The sequence below is a fragment of the Citrus sinensis genome, chromosome 9 (genome assembly GCF_022201045.2).
Source record: "Citrus sinensis cultivar Valencia sweet orange chromosome 9, DVS_A1.0, whole genome shotgun sequence".
NCBI classification, from domain to species: domain Eukaryota; kingdom Viridiplantae; phylum Streptophyta; class Magnoliopsida; order Sapindales; family Rutaceae; genus Citrus; species Citrus sinensis.
This window is the reverse complement of record NC_068564.1, coordinates 23486104-23505447: the sequence shown is the minus strand read 5'-3', so window position 1 is coordinate 23505447 and position 19344 is coordinate 23486104. Positions and strand designations below refer to the sequence as shown.

The window sequence follows — 19344 nt, the reverse complement described above, 5'->3', positions numbered from 1 at the left end:
TACTATTTTTAATTATTTTAAGAATTTCAAATTTATATTTAAATAAATTAATCTCATTTTTTTAATCATATTAGTTCTTTAGAATAAAACCAATTGAGCTACCAATAATTCGGTTGATAATAAGCATAATGTGTGCTTAAATATTTTGTTATATAATATGAAATGTATTCGCATATTTGCACCAATGATAGTTTTTCTTCTTACACACAAAATTATTGTCTTTTTAAAAGTAGTTATTAAACATGCAATTAAGTTATAATTGATTAAGTTGTTTACCTTTTCGTCTGTATTAAAAATTAAATAAAAAATGAATATAAGCTTTTTAAACCTTTTACCGTCATTCAAGGATATATATGATTATTAATATAAACAGTATTATTAGTAGGAAAATTTGAAATATAAAAATCACAATTTGTAATATTCCGAATAAATTTCTCTCACTTCTTTTCTTTCAATTATATAAAATTAAATGTAATATTAAAAAAATTGTATAAAATCAAATAAATAAAACTTGAGAAAGTTACCGAACCGGCGTCGTGTCCCCCGGCACGTGATTTAATAAAAGAATTTTGTTTTATGAAGCAAGTCATTGGCTTTCCTTATGCGGACTGCATTTGTTATCTGAAATCATCATCGAATACCACAGAGACAATGATCTCATGTTTCATACGCAAAATAATAATCCACAACCAATATACGGTACTCATTCAACATCTAAGTCAACGTCAAATGAGAGAATCTAAAACATCATCTTAACCGTCCATTTCGTGATTTGGATCAAAAAATAAAACTCTATCATACACTATAAAATACTGGATTATAGCCAAATTATCACCCTATATAAGCCTAATCCTCTGACATTTCCAAGTCGGAGAAACAGAGACGGTTTAGTTTCAGGATCGATTCGGTGAGTTAAGTCGGTCAACTGAACTCAGTTCCTCCCAAAACTCAGCCATGGCCTCTCTTTCTCCTCAGACACTCCTCTCTATCTCAAAACCAAACAAACCCAACTCAAAACAGCTGCCAAGCCACGCTTGCCTCCTCTCAAAACTTTCCCAGAACCCCAATTTCTCTAGAAACAAACAGAGAAAGTTGAACAGCTGGGTGGTAAACTCGGTGGTAAATGAAGAGCTTGACGTGCTTCCGGTACAGAGCCAGGACCTTACGGACATGCAAGAGGGTGTAGTGGTGGGGCGAGAGGAGGATGGCGAGTTGGCGAGTCAGGTGAGTCAAGTTAGCGGGTTCAGTGATGGAACGTTGTCGTTTGACGGATTCTCTTCTGCTTCTGCTGATGAAAGAAGAGGGAATGAAGAAATGGAGAGATTGATTGATAGAACTATTAATGCTACTATTGTGCTTGCTGTTGGAACTTTTGCAATCACCAAGTTGCTCACTATTGATCAAGATTACTGGCATGTAAGTCTTCTTTAACAATTTTTATTTTATTTTATTTGTTTTTATGTTTTATGCTCTTTTGGAATTTGGCTTGCTATTCTCTTCTTTTGATTTTTTTATTTCTTTGTGCTGATGAGAAAAAGCCCAGGGGTTAAGGAGATTAAGTTAGTAAACTGCATTTGCAACCTCTGGCATGAAGGATTTTAGAGAAATTCACTGTAGTTTATAATTTGTATGTGGTAACATAATTTTTGTTTCGTGAAACCTTCTTGCTTTGTATTTCAAATCTAAGAGGTGGTGTCTGGTTAATTTCAGCTCACTATTTTGATTAGCACACATAATTTTTGTCTCCTGAAACCTTCTTGCTTTGTATTTCAAATTTAAGAGATGGTGTCTTGGTAATTTCAGCTTACTATTTTGATTAGCATAACAGCCGTTTGTATATCTTTATTGGTTGCATAATTAATAGTCATTAACCATTTTGATCTTCTAATGTTCATTTTTATTTTTCCTTTTAGGGTTGGACAATTTTTGAAATAGTAAGATATGCACCTCTACACAACTGGACTGCTTATGAGGAAGCCCTGAAGACGAACCCGGTTTTAGCGAAAATGGTGATCAGTGGCGTGGTCTATTCTCTAGGAGACTGGATTGCGCAGGTCAGTGAATTATGCAAAATAGAAATATTTGAAACCTGTTTTCAGCTGTAAGATTTTTATTTGATACTTTGTTTCATTTATGTCATGTGATTTGCAGTGCTTCCAAGGAAAACCTTTATTTGAGTTTGACCGTACTCGAATGTTTAGATCAGGCCTTGTGGGTTTCACTCTGCATGGTTCCCTTTCTCATTACTATTACCAGTTTTGTGAGGTGATCATTGTGCTTTAAATATGTATTTAGCAAGTTAGTCTCACCAAATATTTTACTTATCTGTGTTTTGCTCAAACACTTGTTCTTGTTTTGCAGGAATTATTTCCTTTTCAAGATTGGTGGGTGGTTCCTGCCAAAGTAGCCTTTGACCAAACTGCTTGGGCAGCAGCTTGGAACAGTATCTATTATATGGTTTTGGGATTATTGCGACTTGAATCTCCATTCAGTATTTTTAGTGAGTTGAAGGCAACATTCTGGCCAATGCTGACAGTAAGTGAACCCTTTCCTTATTCTCAGAATGTTGAGAGCCAAATCTTTGAGCCTAACTGACTGCTCTTACTAGGCTTTTATCCCAGTGGAGTTGAGATACTCTGGATTATATAAAAATTGGAAACTGAAAGATAATTATATGTCTGTACTTTCACCCGTTTCCAGTTTTGCAATTTCAATATGTTTCCATGTTTCAAACTAAGTTTTTTTCAATAAAAAACTTCTCAAGTGCATGTTCTATTTGTAAGATTATTTTCACCTCCATATATCCATTAATTTGTTTCTTAAATAAGGTCTCAAACCTTAATGTGGTTAATGGAGTATGTTTACAGCTGTTTCACTTGTTTATGCTTTTATTGGAGGTGAAGTACATTTCTGGCCTTGATTACATAAAATTTGAAAGTTTTATATAAATTTTACGCTTTCTCTTGTTTCTTCTCAAGACAATTTCATCTAGTTATAGTAATTTTCTCTCTATTAACTTTTTGTTCAAGTTGATATATTGTTGCAGTTTGCCTTGCATTTAACTGCATTATTGACTAATTGTATGGTTTAATTACAGGCAGGGTGGAAGCTTTGGCCATTTGCTCATCTTGTTACCTATGGTCTGGTCCCAGTAGAACAAAGGCTTCTTTGGGTGGACTGTGTAGAACTTATTTGGGTGACAATACTTTCAACGTAAGTATCTAGCATGGGCTATACTGAATATTTATATAATGAGAGCTTAAGGGTGATGAAGTATGGATTAATCTGAATATTCATATATTAGGAGGTCAAGGCTTATGAACTTTGTCATAAAGATTGTTTCTTCTCCTTCTGTCCCCTTCTTTTGGTTCATTTGTCCTTTCTTTTGTAAATTTGATAATGATTTTTTTTTTTTAAAGTACTTGTGGGGTGGGACCAAGAGGTTAAAGAAATGTTGGGGAGGGTTTTTACAACACTCAAAACTTTCTGCGTCTGCACCTTGTAGAAGGCAAAAAATCTATTTTATGCTCGTTAGCCTAAAACATCTTAAGTTTATGTTTGCTTCGACATAACTTAGTCATGTTCTGCCTAGTTCTGTCTTTGACATTTATATCGTTCTCTCATTTCTAGATATTCGAATGAGAAATCAGAAGCAAGGATTGCTGAGGCACCAGCAGAAGTAAAACCCTGTTTGCCTGATATAAGTCCTCCCGAGGTAATTCATGTAATTGATTTACACTGGTCTCTATGGAATTAAGATTTGCACAATATACTTATAATTTCTTTGATTTTATTTTTTCCCATTAATTCCTTGACAGGAGTGAGTAAATAGAAAGAAATCAGAAGCAGAGGGAGGAGAGAAACAGTTGAGTGCGGAGGCTGATTATCGTATGGAATACAGTAATGGGGAATTTGGGTGCAGAGGATGATTATCATATACACTTTGCAAATCTTGGCCGGTTGCATGTGTATGCATGTACGTATAAAAATATCTATATTCTTGATACAGTGCACTGCTAACTGTAAAATAACGGACATGGTAGTTCTGAAAATTATCGATGGAATATAGAAATTCCCATTCAAAAGTTTCCAAAGATCGGCCTGGCCTCATTAGCGGCAAGATGCGAGAGATATTTATGTGGGTTTCCCCCAGCAAGAATTTTCCAAATTCTCGATGAGATAGCTGAATTAGCCACAGCATATATGCCTATGGAGCTTATCAAATTTTTGCTTAGCGTTATATGGGGCAGGAATTCTATGATGAGTAGAAACAGCTTCTCATGGAATGTTGACGTTTGAGCACGAGCCAAACTCGAGGGACAATGGTTTCTTACCTAGGAACCAGCTTCAGTAGCGAGGTTGGAGCAGCTGATCACTTGGGACGGCAGCAGCATTGCCTAAGCATGGTTGGTTTGCAGAACCATATGATAAAACATTCTTGCCAAATATGTTGTGACTTACGTTACTTTAGTGCCACAGAATTAAATAAATTAACATTCAGGGTAAAAAAAATTGAAAACATTGTACACGTGTACATTATATAGAGTCAGTGCAAAATGATCACCATCTTCAAGATTAGTTGTTGGCAAGTAATGTAGAAGATTCAACGGAAAAAAGAAGTTCTGGGAAACAAGAACTAAAGAATTGTTCTGTGATGCTTTTGTTGTATGCTAGGCACCTGGATTTATTTTGGAAATGGTTCGGGTGCAAGGTGAAGTACGTAAAAGGCTTAAAAGAAAGAGTTGCCGGGGGCAGATTTAATAGACACAGTGGCCTTGTCACCCTTTAATTCAAGAACTCAAAATTAATGACCCAATTTGGTAAGCACAGAGCTAAAAATATACATAAAGCTGCATATGATATGGAATCAGATCTAGGAAAGGGAATATACTGCAATTCTTGTTATTGCTTGCTACGAAAGGAAACATGATAATCGAAAACCTATTTTGTTTACATACTCTTTGAAATTAATTACATATGGTTCAAAATTTTAGACGCAAAACAAAATGATTAACACCTTTGCTTTACATACTCTATGAATAACACAATCTGTTCTGCAGCTGCTTAGCCAAACTGAAAAAAAGGAAGCTAAACGACTTAAGCCTTTGACATGTTAGAAAGCCTGCTAGGCGTTGGCCGGAAATTCCACCACCTAAGGCTTAACCTGCGATTCGTCGGCGCTAATGCCCTCCTTATAATCTCTTTGTTTCCATTCTTTGATCTTTCCTTAGGCACTAAGTAACCGTGGCGGCTGCACCTTGTTGAACCAGGATGGTTTGAGCATGTGCATCCAGCTGGCCAGGGCCTAGGAGATGATGATGCTACAGAGCTACAACTGCTTCTACGACTCCTCGCTACGCTGGCCACGGTGTCTCTGGCAGCCATAGAAGGTCTTGTTGCAGGAATTTGAAGCCTCCGTCTGGTTTCTCTTTGTGGGATGCTTTGAATTCTTGATCTTGCTTTGTTTTTGAGATGAATGGAGATGGTCATTGAGCTTGGCTTTGATTTTTTTAGATATATATACGTAGGCCCCCTTCTGTGTTCGACTTGTTGACTTGGTTTAGTTTCCAACACGTTGGACTTGGAATTGGAGACTTTGACCAAGACTCGGTACGCATTTAATATTCCTATAAGATTTAAGTGGAATGTTCGTGGGAATGAGCCGTAAATTTTGACTATGCTTGCCTAAATTTTCTATGGGTTCCTTACTGTTCAAAGCCGCGCATGATCACAATTCACAAGCTCATTGCCTCCATTTTTAACGTGTTTCTTAAGAATGAGATATTGCTGGCGGTCGGCGTTGTCCTAATTGGAGACTTGAGTCTTAAGTTTTCCTGCAAGGAAATTAAATGTTGTATTTGAACTTGATGTGGTCTATGAAGAAGAAGAAATATAGCTATGAATTTTAAAAATTGAATACCTTAGAAATTTTCGTGGGGTCGTGAATTTTTTTCTAGAATACACGAAAGGGTAATGGTAAATCTGCTCTGATGATGAGCATAATCTTTAAATCTAATGTGTTAAAACAGAGAGAACTGGAAACAACTGAAGCTAAGTTGGCACCACCAGCTTACAATGATAAAACAAAATTGGCAAGTTTTCGGAAACAGACCCTATATATAGTTGGTTGGAGAAAGTGTGGAGATTTGAGTTGTGTCCTCCTCCATTTCTTCAACTTTCCTTTTCAATAAAAAAAGTTAATGAATCACTGAGGCTAATTAATATAAATCAGCGAGGACTTGATTTTGTTGAACTTATTATAGTTATTTTAGGTGCTTTTAAGAACAAAATATGAAAATTACTTTTATTAGTTTATACTAACGAATGGGTTGTCAGTTCAGTTCAAGTCAGTTGGCTGATAATAATAAAGTCCAGCTACACTGTACAATGCCCGTCTCATTGCCAACTTGCTTACAGGCAGCTGTAATATCACAAACGGTTTTGCTTAATTTTCAAGCATCGTAACAATTTACAAAATTTTTATGCCATAAAAATGGACTATTTGGCAATCTTGGGCTTATCCTCAATGGTCCAGGCTGTTGTTCTTTTTCTTTTTTTTGGGGGGGTGGAACAGCTCAGGAATCATCTGTCAATTTGTTGTGGGTCAGTGAACAAATTTGAAGATTAAATGCCTACTTGCTTTCCAGGTCAATAATGGGCCTAGATTTGGCAAAGAATTTAGGTGGGTGGCCGGTGCTGAATGCAGCTTCTTCAATAAATTATACAACCCAGTTTCTTTTTTCTATCACCTTCATCGATGAAAATGGAAATCCCATTATTTTTTTCAGACCCTTTATTGGCAAACAGGATCATCTTATGGCAGATAGAAGAAGCCTTTGAAAATGTTGTCACCCAATTATTAATATGCAACAACCATGCATAATCCCTTCAGCTCATGATTAATAATTAAGCTCACTTATTTATAATTATATATCGTTTGTTTCACAAGGATAAGTTGGATTGTCAATGAGGCCGTGGACTACATTAGCCTAAGTGGCTAAGGTTTATTTTATCGATCTTAGATTTAGTAAAATCATGGCAATTTTTCTTTTTGAATATTACTCTTATGTTATAAGCTATTGTTATTTTTTATTTTATAATACTCTCTCTAAGAGAATTTTGTTATGGTTCAATCTAAATGTTTAAACCTAAAGTGAACTTGATTAATAGCTAAATAATTAAAAGAAAATCTCTTCACAATTCACATGAGAATTCGAATCCTTTATGAGGAGAAAAGTGATTTATCATCCAAATTTGAGTGATATCTAAATTTAAATAATTCTAAGTATGAAACAATTCTAGGATATATATCGATCTTACTTTAGGTGGATTTTTTTCATTATTTTTTATTGATACATACATGCACAAATAGGTAATTAACTAAGTAAGCATGTGAATACACTTAAATGTGATAATGAAACAACACATAAAAAAAAATGATATTGAGGGTAGAGATTTCTAGACCCATGTGCAAGCATAGTCCACAAAGGAGATTAGGATAATATCTCATTTCACCATTCAATTGTGTTCCAAAATTGAGCACTAATAATGCGAAATTTTATAAAAGTTGTTTTGTACACTTTCCTTGAAAAGGAATGTGATTAAAGAGTTTTTAATTTTGTGTGGTTTAAGATAATGATTCCTTTTGATGAAAGTGAAATGGTCCCTTAGTCAGCAAAGAGAAAAGCCATTTGTGAGGTAGCCTCTTGTTGTCAATTTATGTGACCTTAGCTCATGGAATATGCTGACCTATGTCTTCTCATCCTTTGAAAGAAAATGACACCCAAACTCAAATGCCTGCCTGATTTTGGTGATTAAACCAATAATATTTTTGTGACTAAATCAGTTTTTATTCAAGGTGGTTGTGTGTGAAATGGATAAAAGGAAAATCATCTTTCAGCTTAAAACTCCACAAGTGCTTATTCTAGAAGCATGTATAATATCTCTTCTTCAAGCCCTCTTCTAACTTACCAAAGAAATGCTTTTGGAGAAGTCTTAAGAGATCAGCATGTGGGTATCTTTTCATGGCAGACGTATATACCCCTAGGCAATTGGTTACTACTTTGAAATTTATACATTGAGCTCTCTCTTTCTCTCTCAATTCTCAATTTTTTGAATTTGAAAAAGAAAAAAATGAGACTTTCTCCCTATAATTTTCACACTTACTCTTTTATAATTTTCATAATATTTCATTATTCTTTGATAGCAAAATTGTAACAGAAAAATTTACTCCAGCTATAAAACAACCATTTTTTTTTATTACATTATTTTTTACGTCAAGATGGTAATGAGGTATTATGTATGAAAACTGTAAAGGAAAAAAAAAAGTGACGAGATATTATACAAATTATTAAAAAACAAAAAGTGATAAAAACCCAAAAGAACTGTAAGCGAAAAAGTGTCAATATTCTCCCATTTTAAAATCTTAGCCTGTAAGTCATTATTTGCAATGTAATTCCAAATAGTTATCTTCTGAAAAGGTTTGTAAAAGAAAGTCGAAACTTTATTTTCTTTGTTGGGAGACTTGAACGCTAAAAAGCTCCAGTTCATTGAATGGTTGAAATGCGACCATTTTTTTTAATCGAATAAAAGTTGCCAAAAGTGAAAAAAACAAAACAAAAATCTAAAATTATCATATTTTTCATATTTGCAGATCGACAACTGAAAATTAAGCTCTGATCATGTATTAAATAAAGTCGCTTTATCTATATATTTTTGCTACTATCCAACAATAATTATAATAGTTTTTACACTAATTAATAAGGGGATTTCATGGATAGTAATGGCCCGAAATTGGTACACGGATGTTAGTGAATTTGAAAGATCACTCCTATCTATGCTAAATGGTGTAAGAAATATTAATCATATCACATCATCCAAATATGCAAATGTCAACAAACTATATATCATGTTATTGAAAGATAACCATCAAATTGAAAACAACATTCAACCTTAAAATCATCAAGATACATTTAGTCCAAGTAAAAGATGATGAATTCAAAAATTTCCAATCATTTCCTTCCAGTTTAATCATTTCACTTTCGAAACATGCAAAATAATTTTTTTTTTGCTTTGTTGTTTTTTGTGTTTGATTCGTAAATATCACTGCCTCATTTCAGGTTTATATATCGAATTTAAAAGCAATAAAATCTTTTAATTCTCACCATCATATAAAGGGCTAATAAAAAATAAGTCCAGGTGATCTACAAATACTAAAACAGAAACTTCAAATAGCTGCTCAAATTAACAGACGTGAAAAGCAAACTATATATTAGCAACATTTATTCTTAAAAATGTGTTACAGTATCAATAATAAAAAAGTACTTCTCTACAGCGGAGATTTAATTGCTATAAAATGTCTTTAGACTGGTATCCTAATGCCAAATAAGACCATATACCTCTCTTATATATCATGATTATACATGTTTACATATCTCTACATAAGCAAATTGCAAATATATATAACTTGATTATCTAAAATTTTTATATATTATACATGACCTCATTTAAAACCGGCTCTATCTTGTTACACTTATTGGAACTTGAGGCAATGATTAATCTAATGAGTCCCTAATAGTTTATCTTCGCTTATATCAACCAAAATCTCAATACGCTCCATATCCAAACAAGCTAATTGCCTTTAATGTATGAATCAACATGTATATATATTTTTTTTCTTTTTCTTTTTCTTTTTTTTTTTTTTGATTTTTTGTTTACTCATGAAAAAAAAATTATGTATATATAAGATATCAACTTCTAGAAATTGACCAACTAAGAGTACCAATTCATTCCCGGAAGTTGATGATAAGGCTGCCGAAAAATCCCATCTCCAAGAGACCCCAATATTGCTTGTTGGTGTATTGAAGGAGGTGGCGGCGTCTGTGGAAGCTGGCTAAGCAGAGTGGCAATTGATGATGAACCATTTCCATGATGGTCAGTTCTCCCCTCGATGCTTTGATCATCATTAACATTATTTTCCCCATGAAATCTCTTGTTCACCAATGCGCCGCCACTTGGCACATCCTCATGATCAGTCCAACTACTAGATGGCAGTGTTCTCTTAAGAGAATCCATTGCTTGAACCTGTAGTTTTGATGAGCTTGAGGCAGCAAACTGATGATGATGATGAGATGAAATGGATCCATTGTTGTTGTTGCTGCTGTTGTTGTTAATACCATCATGACTCGTTAACCCTTCAAAAAAATTTGGTTCATTAACTAACAAAGCTCCAAAACTATTTAAATTTGCTCCCCTTGTCGGCATATGCAGCTTCAAATTTGTATTCTGTTGCTGGCTACTAATCATCAGCGAAGGCGGTATGTGTACTCCAAGCATATCATCCATCGAATCATCTTTATCATGATCCATTAATGGCCTATGCAAGTTGTTTTTTTTGTATATTCGACATAGCACCCAGTCATCAAGCTACCATAACAGAAATCAAAAAACCCTTTAACCAATTTTCCATAATATTAAACATACATGTAATAGGAATAAAAATTTACCCTCAGGGAGTTCTTTTTGTTGCCCAAATCACAACCAGGGGGCTTGTTACTGACTTTGTTATCGGTAAGGCGATATTCATGCATGATCCAATTGGTCTTGATACCTTTAGGAGGCTTGCCTCCATAGAATACAAGTGCTTTTTTCACACCAACTTTTTGATTACTCCCTGAACTCATCACTGGCTTATCTGTTCCGGTAGCCTTCCAATATCCTGAAGTTGCTGCTCTGTTTGGCCTCGCCCCGTTCGGATACTTCCTGTCCCTAGGGCTAAAGAAGTACCATTCTTGCTCTCCAAATGTTGCCTTAGCTGAATATAATATTAATTGAAACCCATGATTATTTTATTTATTACTACTAATTAGTAACAGCATATAAATAGGTTAATTACCTGGAAGCTCCCATGGATCAAACTTGTACAAATCAACTTCCGCAATAATTGAAACTGGGAGAGGAGCTGAGCTTGCTTTCTTCTTGAGGTAGTGAACCACCAGCTCTTCATCTGTGGGATGGAACCGGAACCCCGGGGGCAGGTTCGGCTGAGGTGAGCCGCCCGTCGATGAGTCTGCACTCTCCATATATATTAATGCTAGCTAGCTGCAATTAACCCAAGATCTTAGTGAGGGTTTTATAATCAAAATATATCTTCAGTAATAGAAGAATCTATTGATATTTTTTTTTTAATAGAGGTTTGTTCAAAGATTGCATATAGGAGCCATGGCCATTCTTTTAAAATGAGAAAAGAGAATAAATTAAAAGGCTTATAGGATATGTGGTGGCAGGGTGGAATTTAGTGCGATAATGTAAAAGGTCTGTTTTGTTTATTGACCAATGTTGTGTCGACACGTAATGGAAATAAGGGTTAATTAGTAATTAAAAATGTTGTATCCCCATGCAAAGCTTGACAAATTCATGCAGTGTTTAGCATAAGGAACGAGTGAAATGGAGGTGAGGGGAGCTTTGACGGCCCGTGGTGCCGTTTAGAAGACGACACGTGTAATTCCGAAAGAAATGAGAGGGTGACACGTCAGTGGGGACAGTGGTGGGCACCACAAAGCACACAAGGTTACAAAAAGATATTATCAGAAGGATAAGTGTGGGGTGGGAACAAGCTTTACGCTATCAGATGTCATGCTTTTGTTATGCAAATCCCACCGATCCAAAAAGCCAACCATCATTTAAAAAAAGAAAAAAAAAGGTCATTTTGGAGACCGAAAATCGATCAACCAGTGATAGACTAGAAGTGCTCTTGGCTTGTCTTGCTTTTGTTGCGTAGCATCTCACTATCAAATCTTAACTTCTAACTTTCTATTGCATATAAATTCTCCTTAATGTATGTCTAATTAATAGTGTAATTCAGGGATCAAGATTCTCTTTTGATCTGATCATGTCCTGAATAAATAATTTAATTATTGATTAGTAGTTAATAAATAAAAAAATAAAAGAAGTTAAATATTACTCATACACTACCACTAAAAGACACATGGCAATAGATCTTTAAAAACTCAGTACAGTTCAGATGGATCTTATTCTGTAATTCAAATTGATTTGTTTATTAGGACGAAGCTACGGTGCCCCGAGTACACGATACCCTTGTTTTTGGTAAATTACTTTGCAGTCCCTCTTGTTTGCAGAAAAGTGAAGCAATTAGAAGTTTTGAAATTTGAACATATAAGTCCAATAGATTTCTACCATTTACACTTAAGAGTATATTTCTATTATTTATATTTGAATGCTAAACCATAGTTGATTATTATGAAATTTTTTAACATTGTCATTTGATCATATTATTATTGATAAATTAAAATTTAATTATATATTTATATTATTTATTATTGATTAAATAAATTTTATATTGTTTCTAAAAATTATTTAATATTATTGATAAATTAATATATTTTTAGAAACAATATAAAATCTATTATGTTGATAATTATTGATAAATTTATTATATATTTAAATTATTTATTATAGATTAAATTGATATTATATTATTTTCAAAAAATAAAAAAAGATTTTATGTTAAAATTTTTTCAAGTTATTGCCCTTATACTGTCATTAATTTTAATAGTAAATTAAATCAATTGATCAAAATATAAAATTTAAGAATAATCCAAAATTATATATCAAACCTTTGACTATTTTGCTTTTTTGAAAAACAATAAGGATGTGAATGCTAAAAACCAAAGAGAATAAATCCATGCCGTTGAAATAATTTTTGAGTTAAATCTAATGGGCAACTCATATATGGACAAAATTAGGGGTACCATGCAGCAGGTGCATGTTAGCTGGACCTTGTTTATTAATATAATTAATGAAATTTAGTTACTTAAAAGCCCTATTCAACATTACTATGTAGAAATCATTTTTAATAGAACTATTATATTCTTCACAATGGAAAGGGAGATTTTACATTTCCTAAAATTTAGATGTGACTATGATACTTCAGGATTTCATCTCAAGTTAGATGGTAAAAAAATCAACAAAATCTAATCGTTTGATGTGTATAGACTTTGGAGTATGGTACCCCTACAGTATAGTAGTCAAAGCCATAAAATTTATCTAAAAGAAGCGCATCCAAAATTAGGTTGCATTTTGTAATTATATTTACACAAAAAATTTCAAATAAAATTGCACAAATTCGCTAAAGATACACACAGAAAAAAGAAAAAAAAGAATCACTGCAAGTCAAACTCATTTACTTGATTAATTTTGACTTTTCTTATCCGCCTATTTTATTTGTTTTTTCCAATTATATGTGAAATTTCATGTGCAAATATTACACTTTTTTCTTTTTTTATTTTAAACATTAGTTAAACTTATTTGAAACTTTTTTTTCTTAATATCTTCATATGTATTAAAAAAAAAAGAAAACAATTATATAATTAATGAAAGAATTTTAACCGTCACAAAAGATTTTGAAATGCTCCCTCAGTTGACCATATATAAGAAATTTAAAAATACATTGAAGGTAATACAATCAACTAAATACAATCAACTAATTTATGTATGTCATGTGTAATTGAATTTAATATAACTACTATTTTATGGTGGTTTTCCAAAATAAATATGCACATATCATAATATAATTTACTTGTTATATAAATAATATAATAATTTTAATGTATTCTAAAATTTCTGCACGGAGCGAGATATTAAAGGCAATTTGCATAGCAAAACAAATAATTGGTGTTGGGATGCTTTGTTGGGTGAACGAAGGGCTCAAGTCTCAAGTGGGTTTGCCTTTTAATGACCACCAAGTCTCAAGGTGCTTTGAGTAGTGATAGATGGTCATAGAAGAGAATGATCATTCAAATTGATCAAATGACCCAACAAACAACCGTTGGACGTGGCCAAAATGTTGATGGAGAGACCTATGCTTTGTGGGGTCTTGATGCTTCTTGCATCATCGACCGAAGGGTCCCAATTTTTGTCACTTCTCGTTAGTCCATTTTCTTATCATCATGTTCATGCCCCACACATCCATATCATGTCACCAATATATATATCTCAACCTCAACTCCTCAGCCTCCCTTTAATTAATTTTTTTTTTCTTTCAATTTCTATTTTTTCTTAATAGTTTTAATTGGGCATGAATGGCTCACCTGATCTTTGTTTGTAGTACATCTTTGATTGATCTCAACCACCGAATTGGACTTTGACGTAAAAGAACTGATCCAATTAATCAATGAGAAAATTTTGGGTTGGAGGGATGTACGTACGTATTCGAATAAAAATCAAGCAACTGTAATAATGAAAGAGAAAATTTAGCAAATAAGAATGACCTTGTTGAGACTGTGGCTTTCAATTTACGGAATGATTCAGTTGAAGCAGATCTACTCATCCCCATCATCATCATGTACTTGACCTTTGATATAAATATATTTTTTTCCTCTCTCTCTCTCTCTCTTCAGAGGCATAAATGGGAAAAGAGAGGCTCCTACTATTACACAAGACTAAGCCAATCGCTCCATTGAATCCATATGGCATGAAATGACTATACTAATGCGTTGACATCATTTCAAACTAATCTCCAACAAGGTTGGTCTGACCTTATGTAGACAGTGAGAGATAATTAAATTAACTAGCTAGGATGTCTCTTTCTGGACGAATTGTTTGAAAGAATTGGGAGGAATCAATTAAGTTTGATATTGTTCATGCATTGAATCATCAGATGAATGATTCTAGTGGCTGAAATGATTAAGACTATGCGCCAAAATATTTTTTTAAGGAACATTTTAGAGTCATTTGATCTAAAAACTTGGGTTGATAGGTAAGAATTTACTAATACTATTAAAAATAAGTTTTTATAGATTTCACGTGAAATGTGCACTAAAACTTGAGACGTACTCAATATATAAGATAAGAAAAGTGAAGACATAAATAAAACTTGAAAAAGGGTTTGCATGTATAAGAGATGAAACTTGATCAGATATTGCATATAATATCGTGTTAGATGAAAAATTGAACTCAAAACTTAACTAAAGGTAAGAACCCAGTAATAATATTAAAAAAATCTTAACAATCTAAAATACGCTAACCATATAATACAATTACATCACGCTTTAGGACTAGTTAAAGTTGATAGGCTAAATAAAGTTGATAAGCTAGAAGTAGGTACCATCTAGTTAAGATGGTAAAATCTTTTGTGTTGGGAGCGAGATGTTTGGCATATATATATAATGGGAACGCCTAAGTTACATGTATCTTACGGCTTTTGCTTTATTATTCTTGGCTAATTTCATATAGATCCTTTTAATTTCTTCTATTTCTAAATTTTTTAGTTATGGATGCATTTGTCTTCTTCCATCTCTTATACATCTATTTTTTATTCTTTCTAGAGTTTTATTTATTTCCTTAAGTAACAATAAATGATTATCAAATTCATATAAATCCATAAATTCAGAATAGATATTTGGTCCTAAATTTATCAATCATATCCTTTCATCTTCTAACAAATCTATTTTCTGGTTTATCAAATTTATATATGCATTTACTGTATTTTTCCATCCTAAAAGTAAATGATCAGTATAGCTTATTAATCCTTGTATTGTATTAACAGCCTGCTGATTCATAATGTCTCTGTTTTATACCAATATATTAGAAAGTTTATAAGTTTGTCTATAAATTTCATTTTCTTTTCTATTAAAATTTCACCACCTGTTGTGTCTATAAATCTTTCTCTGAGTTCCTCGGTTAATTCAAGCTCTATATTTCTTATGTTATTTTTATCAGGCTTTAACGCTTTTATTAAATTTTTTATTTCTTCTTTATTATATACCTTTAGTATATATTAACTATTAACTATTCCCTCTATAGGATCCATGGTTATGGCTCTGACAGCACTTTTTGCCTTTGCTTTATAAAACAGATTAAAACAAATTACAAAAAAAAAACAAAAAAAAATAAGAAATAAAAGCAGATTAAAACAGAATTATGATAAAATAAATCATAACTTATAATGAAATTAAAAAAATAAATCGAAAATTACATAACACCAATTGATTAAGAAAATATGATTAAATATATACTGATTTTATTGTTAAATATACATAAATTAACAGATTAATGTATGTCTACACACATAGAGAATTATTTATCATCTTCAGTCTTTTATTAAGGATAAAAAGTACGTGGCGTTGTTATACCTCTAGCTACAGCTATTAAGATAGCACTTTGGACCAGTAGCCCGCAACCCGAAGAGGTTTCCAGCCTATATACTTTTTATATTCAAGTTATATTTCAAATTCTTCGTTATCAGAATCATAGATATATGAAGGTTCAGCTTTATAAATTTTTTGTTCTAAATAGGCTTTTGCTATATCTAATCCTTCTTCTATTGTTAACATAATTATATTATGTTTTAGGTTATCTATTTCGATGTCGTTTATAATTTTGCTTTTTATTTCTTGGGGTAATTTAAGTGAGTCTACTGCTAATAAATCTTCTGTTCTAACAAGCTCCCGTTTACTGAACAGATACGAGCTCTGTTTAAATGATCCTAAATTAAAATCTATTATCATCATGTATTCATTATATGTTATTTTTGTAGTTGGATTTATCATGTATTCTTTAGATTCTCCTAAATAAAATCTGTGATTCATGTTATAAAAAGTAATTAAAGATTTGTTTCTGATTGAGTGTTTGCTCTTTCTCCATAAATCTCTCCATCAACAACTTCCACCAAGAGATAAAAGTTGAGTATTATTACCTAAATTATCTTTTCTTCTTTCCCTCCCGATCTCCTTCCAGTGACCTGCAGCCTAGTTGTCCTGTTCCCTTAACGGTCTCCTGCCTCAGCGGGATCTGTGGACTCAGATGGCTTTACTGTGTGGATTTCGATCGTTTTGTTAAAGAAGTGTTAGATAGTTTTAGGTTCCTCTTCTTTTTCTATGATGGTTTTGTTTTAGATCGATGATGTTTTGATTTAGGATTTTGAGCAAAGAAGTGTTTAGTGATTCTTCATTGAGAGGTTTTGAGAATTATGTGGAACATCTGCGAGCTCTGCCTCTCTTTCTTTTTCTTTTTCTTATTTATATGAGAAAAGGTTTACATTATTGGTCTATGACGTCATTGCTTACATAATTTACTACATTAACGTTATTGCTTACATCATTTTCATAATTTCAAAGTGTTTAATACCGGTTCTCTTTTCTCTGTTGCCAGCCATGCGTCCCTTCTTTTTGTCTGCCACGAGCTTTTATCTGTCGGGCATCTCCTTTTTATCTTGTTTTCCACGAGCCTTTATCTGTCGAGCATCTTTCTTCTTATCTTGTTTGCCACGAGCCTTTATCTATCGGGCATCTTTATTTTCATAAGCTGACAAGATTGTTGTAGGGTTTCACTGCTGCTTGGGAATCTCATGGTGCTTATTTCGTTGATAAATTCTAAAAGGATGTTTGAGGGTGTATGACTATCTTCTGAAGTTACAAGGATGTAATTTTGAAAACATATAATTGTTTTATAATTTCTTTTATAAAGGTCTTTGGCAATGCTCCATATTGCTTTTATTCCCCGAGCCCTACGGGTTCTGATCCATGCTCTGGTTATTTAAGGAACATTTGTGTATTCAGTTCCTACTTCCAATTGAAAATTTTTTGTGATCTGTCCTACTGAAATCATATAAAATGCTTGGTATTCAATATTCTGATGGTATTCTAGGTTAATGGTGTAGAATTTTAGGTATATGGACATTTTTTGGGCAAATTTAGAGACTTCTTTGACTAATAGCTCATCTAAACTGGCTATTTCTCTTAAGTCTGTGCCTCGATATATTAAATCTAGATATCTGTATTTTGCTATTTTCCCAACAAGGAGAGGATCTGCTCCTTTTATGACTATCATTCTGGGGTATATATTTTTTCCTGAGGCTTTAAAAATGGTATTGTTGTGGGAACAAGTAGAATATACCCACGTAGAAAACTGTTTATATTATTCTTCTTTTGGATTTAGAGGAGAAGGTTTCGCTTCTTCTTCTGAGGGAGTATTGTTTATTTTGATAAACTTTTTTTGAAGAAGTTGCTTTTGGTGATTCAATTTCTATGGATATGGTTTGGCTGGAAGATGGGTCAGAGATTGGTTCCTGTTATGGGAGTGGTCCACTACTGCTTCCTATTTTTATTGGGCTAGTGTCTATTGAAAGCCCTTTTGTTAGGTCGTTTATGTATGACTCTAACAAATGTATTCCCTTCTCATGAGCCTCTGCGGCTTCTTTCATGTAATTTATGGCATCGAGCATGTCAGATGCCTCGGCTTTGAGCCTTTGTATTTCTGTGTTTATCACAGACATGGTTTTATTTACTTCTGCATTCATGCTCCGAATTCTATGTTCCTGCTTAAGAAATCTGCAAGGAAATTATTAGTTCCTTTTATATGTATAATTTTAAAATTATAATAGGATAAATAAGCTTGCCATCTATGTAGTCTTCTGTATTGGGGTTCATTTGGCAAAATTCTGCTAATAAGTGAACTTACTTGAGAATTGTCTGTTTCTACGATAAATTGTTTCTGAAGTAAGAATAATGAGAACTGTTGAGTGTTAGAAAATGCATATTTATAAAGGAGAAAACCGTCATTTTACATTTTAAGTCTTACTAACAACCCTTACTTTTATATATTTAACCTTCTTGTGATTTAATTACATGTGTTTTATTTTAATTAAGTATTTTATGTATTTTAGGGGCATTATAGTCATTTCACAATAAAGGAGAGATCAGACGGCAAAACGGACATCACTTTTGAACTCAGGACGGTCGAAAACCTTAGGAGGAGCATAAAAGGAAAAATGGCACTATTCACATGTACGGTACTATTCACGTGTACGGTACTGTATACGTTACTGTTCACGACACTGTTCACATAGACGGATGATGACGTGGCATTGACCGATGATGTGGCATTGACTGATGAGGTGTCACGATCCTGTTGGACTAAAATTCTTATGTACTGTTGATGGTGACGTGGCAGCATATCAGTGGACGAAAAATCTCGTGTACGGTGCATGCATCACACAGGATTATTTTCAACCAAACCGCGTTACTGTTCATCCGGGTCAAACCGCGTTACTGTTCAAAGTCGGGTCAAACCGTGTTACTGTTCATCCGCGTGGTCAAACCGTGGACTGTTGACTGATGACGTGGCGCAATCCTGAGCGTCCAAACTGTTTTTAATCCGATGGCCATGATTTACTCCATGTATCTATAAAAAGGGGGCCTCCCCCCCCCCTAATTTGATATCTCTGAATCCATTTTTGGGATCCATTTTCTGTAATTCCCTCTCCATCTTGTATTTTCTTCGTATTTTAATAAATTTCCATTTTGCCCCTAGTTCAATTATGAGTAG

General features: G+C 33.3%; 2 protein-coding genes across 2 annotated transcripts; one reads left to right on the top strand and one right to left on the bottom strand.

Moving 5' to 3' along the window:
* The first annotated feature begins 858 nt into the window (after nucleotides 1-858).
* Nucleotides 859-4521, top strand: LOC102611604 (hypothetical protein). The gene is made up of 7 exons (XM_006464643.4): nucleotides 859-1416; nucleotides 1914-2054; nucleotides 2152-2265; nucleotides 2362-2535; nucleotides 3098-3213; nucleotides 3631-3715; nucleotides 3819-4521. The coding sequence occupies exons 1-7, from the start codon at nucleotides 955-957 to the stop codon at nucleotides 3822-3824; spliced, it is 1098 nt and encodes a 365-aa protein (XP_006464706.1). The 5' UTR covers nucleotides 859-954; the 3' UTR covers nucleotides 3825-4521.
* Nucleotides 4522-9249: 4728 nt separating this feature from the next.
* LOC102611907 (NAC transcription factor 56) lies at nucleotides 9250-11247 on the bottom strand. The gene is made up of 3 exons (XM_006464644.4): nucleotides 10895-11247; nucleotides 10506-10813; nucleotides 9250-10425 (listed from the first exon to the last, which is right to left on the bottom strand). Exons 1-3 carry the CDS (start codon nucleotides 11079-11081, stop codon nucleotides 9772-9774), a joined length of 1149 nt encoding a protein of 382 aa, XP_006464707.1. The 5' UTR covers nucleotides 11082-11247; the 3' UTR covers nucleotides 9250-9771.
* Between the last annotated feature and the right edge of the window lie 8097 nt (nucleotides 11248-19344).

What these genes read in the sequence shown, in the direction of transcription:
- LOC102611604 (XM_006464643.4), top strand. Translation starts at nt 955, where the DNA reads ATGGCCTCTCTTTCTCCTCAGACACTCCTCTCTATCTCAAAACCAAAC. An exon ending in TTGATCAAGATTACTGGCAT is followed by an intron (nt 1,417 to 1,913) that starts GTAAGTCTTCTT and finishes TTTTCCTTTTAG; the next exon opens with GGTTGGACAATTTTTGAAAT. An exon ending in TGGGTGACAATACTTTCAAC is followed by an intron (nt 3,214 to 3,630) that starts GTAAGTATCTAG and finishes TCTCATTTCTAG; the next exon opens with ATATTCGAATGAGAAATCAG.
- LOC102611907 (XM_006464644.4), bottom strand. Translation starts at nt 11,081, where the DNA reads ATGGAGAGTGCAGACTCATCGACGGGCGGCTCACCTCAGCCGAACCTG. An exon ending in TGATCCATGGGAGCTTCCAG is followed by an intron (nt 10,814 to 10,894) that starts GTAATTAACCTA and finishes TATTATATTCAG; the next exon opens with CTAAGGCAACATTTGGAGAG. An exon ending in ACAAAAAGAACTCCCTGAGG is followed by an intron (nt 10,426 to 10,505) that starts GTAAATTTTTAT and finishes CTGTTATGGTAG; the next exon opens with CTTGATGACTGGGTGCTATG.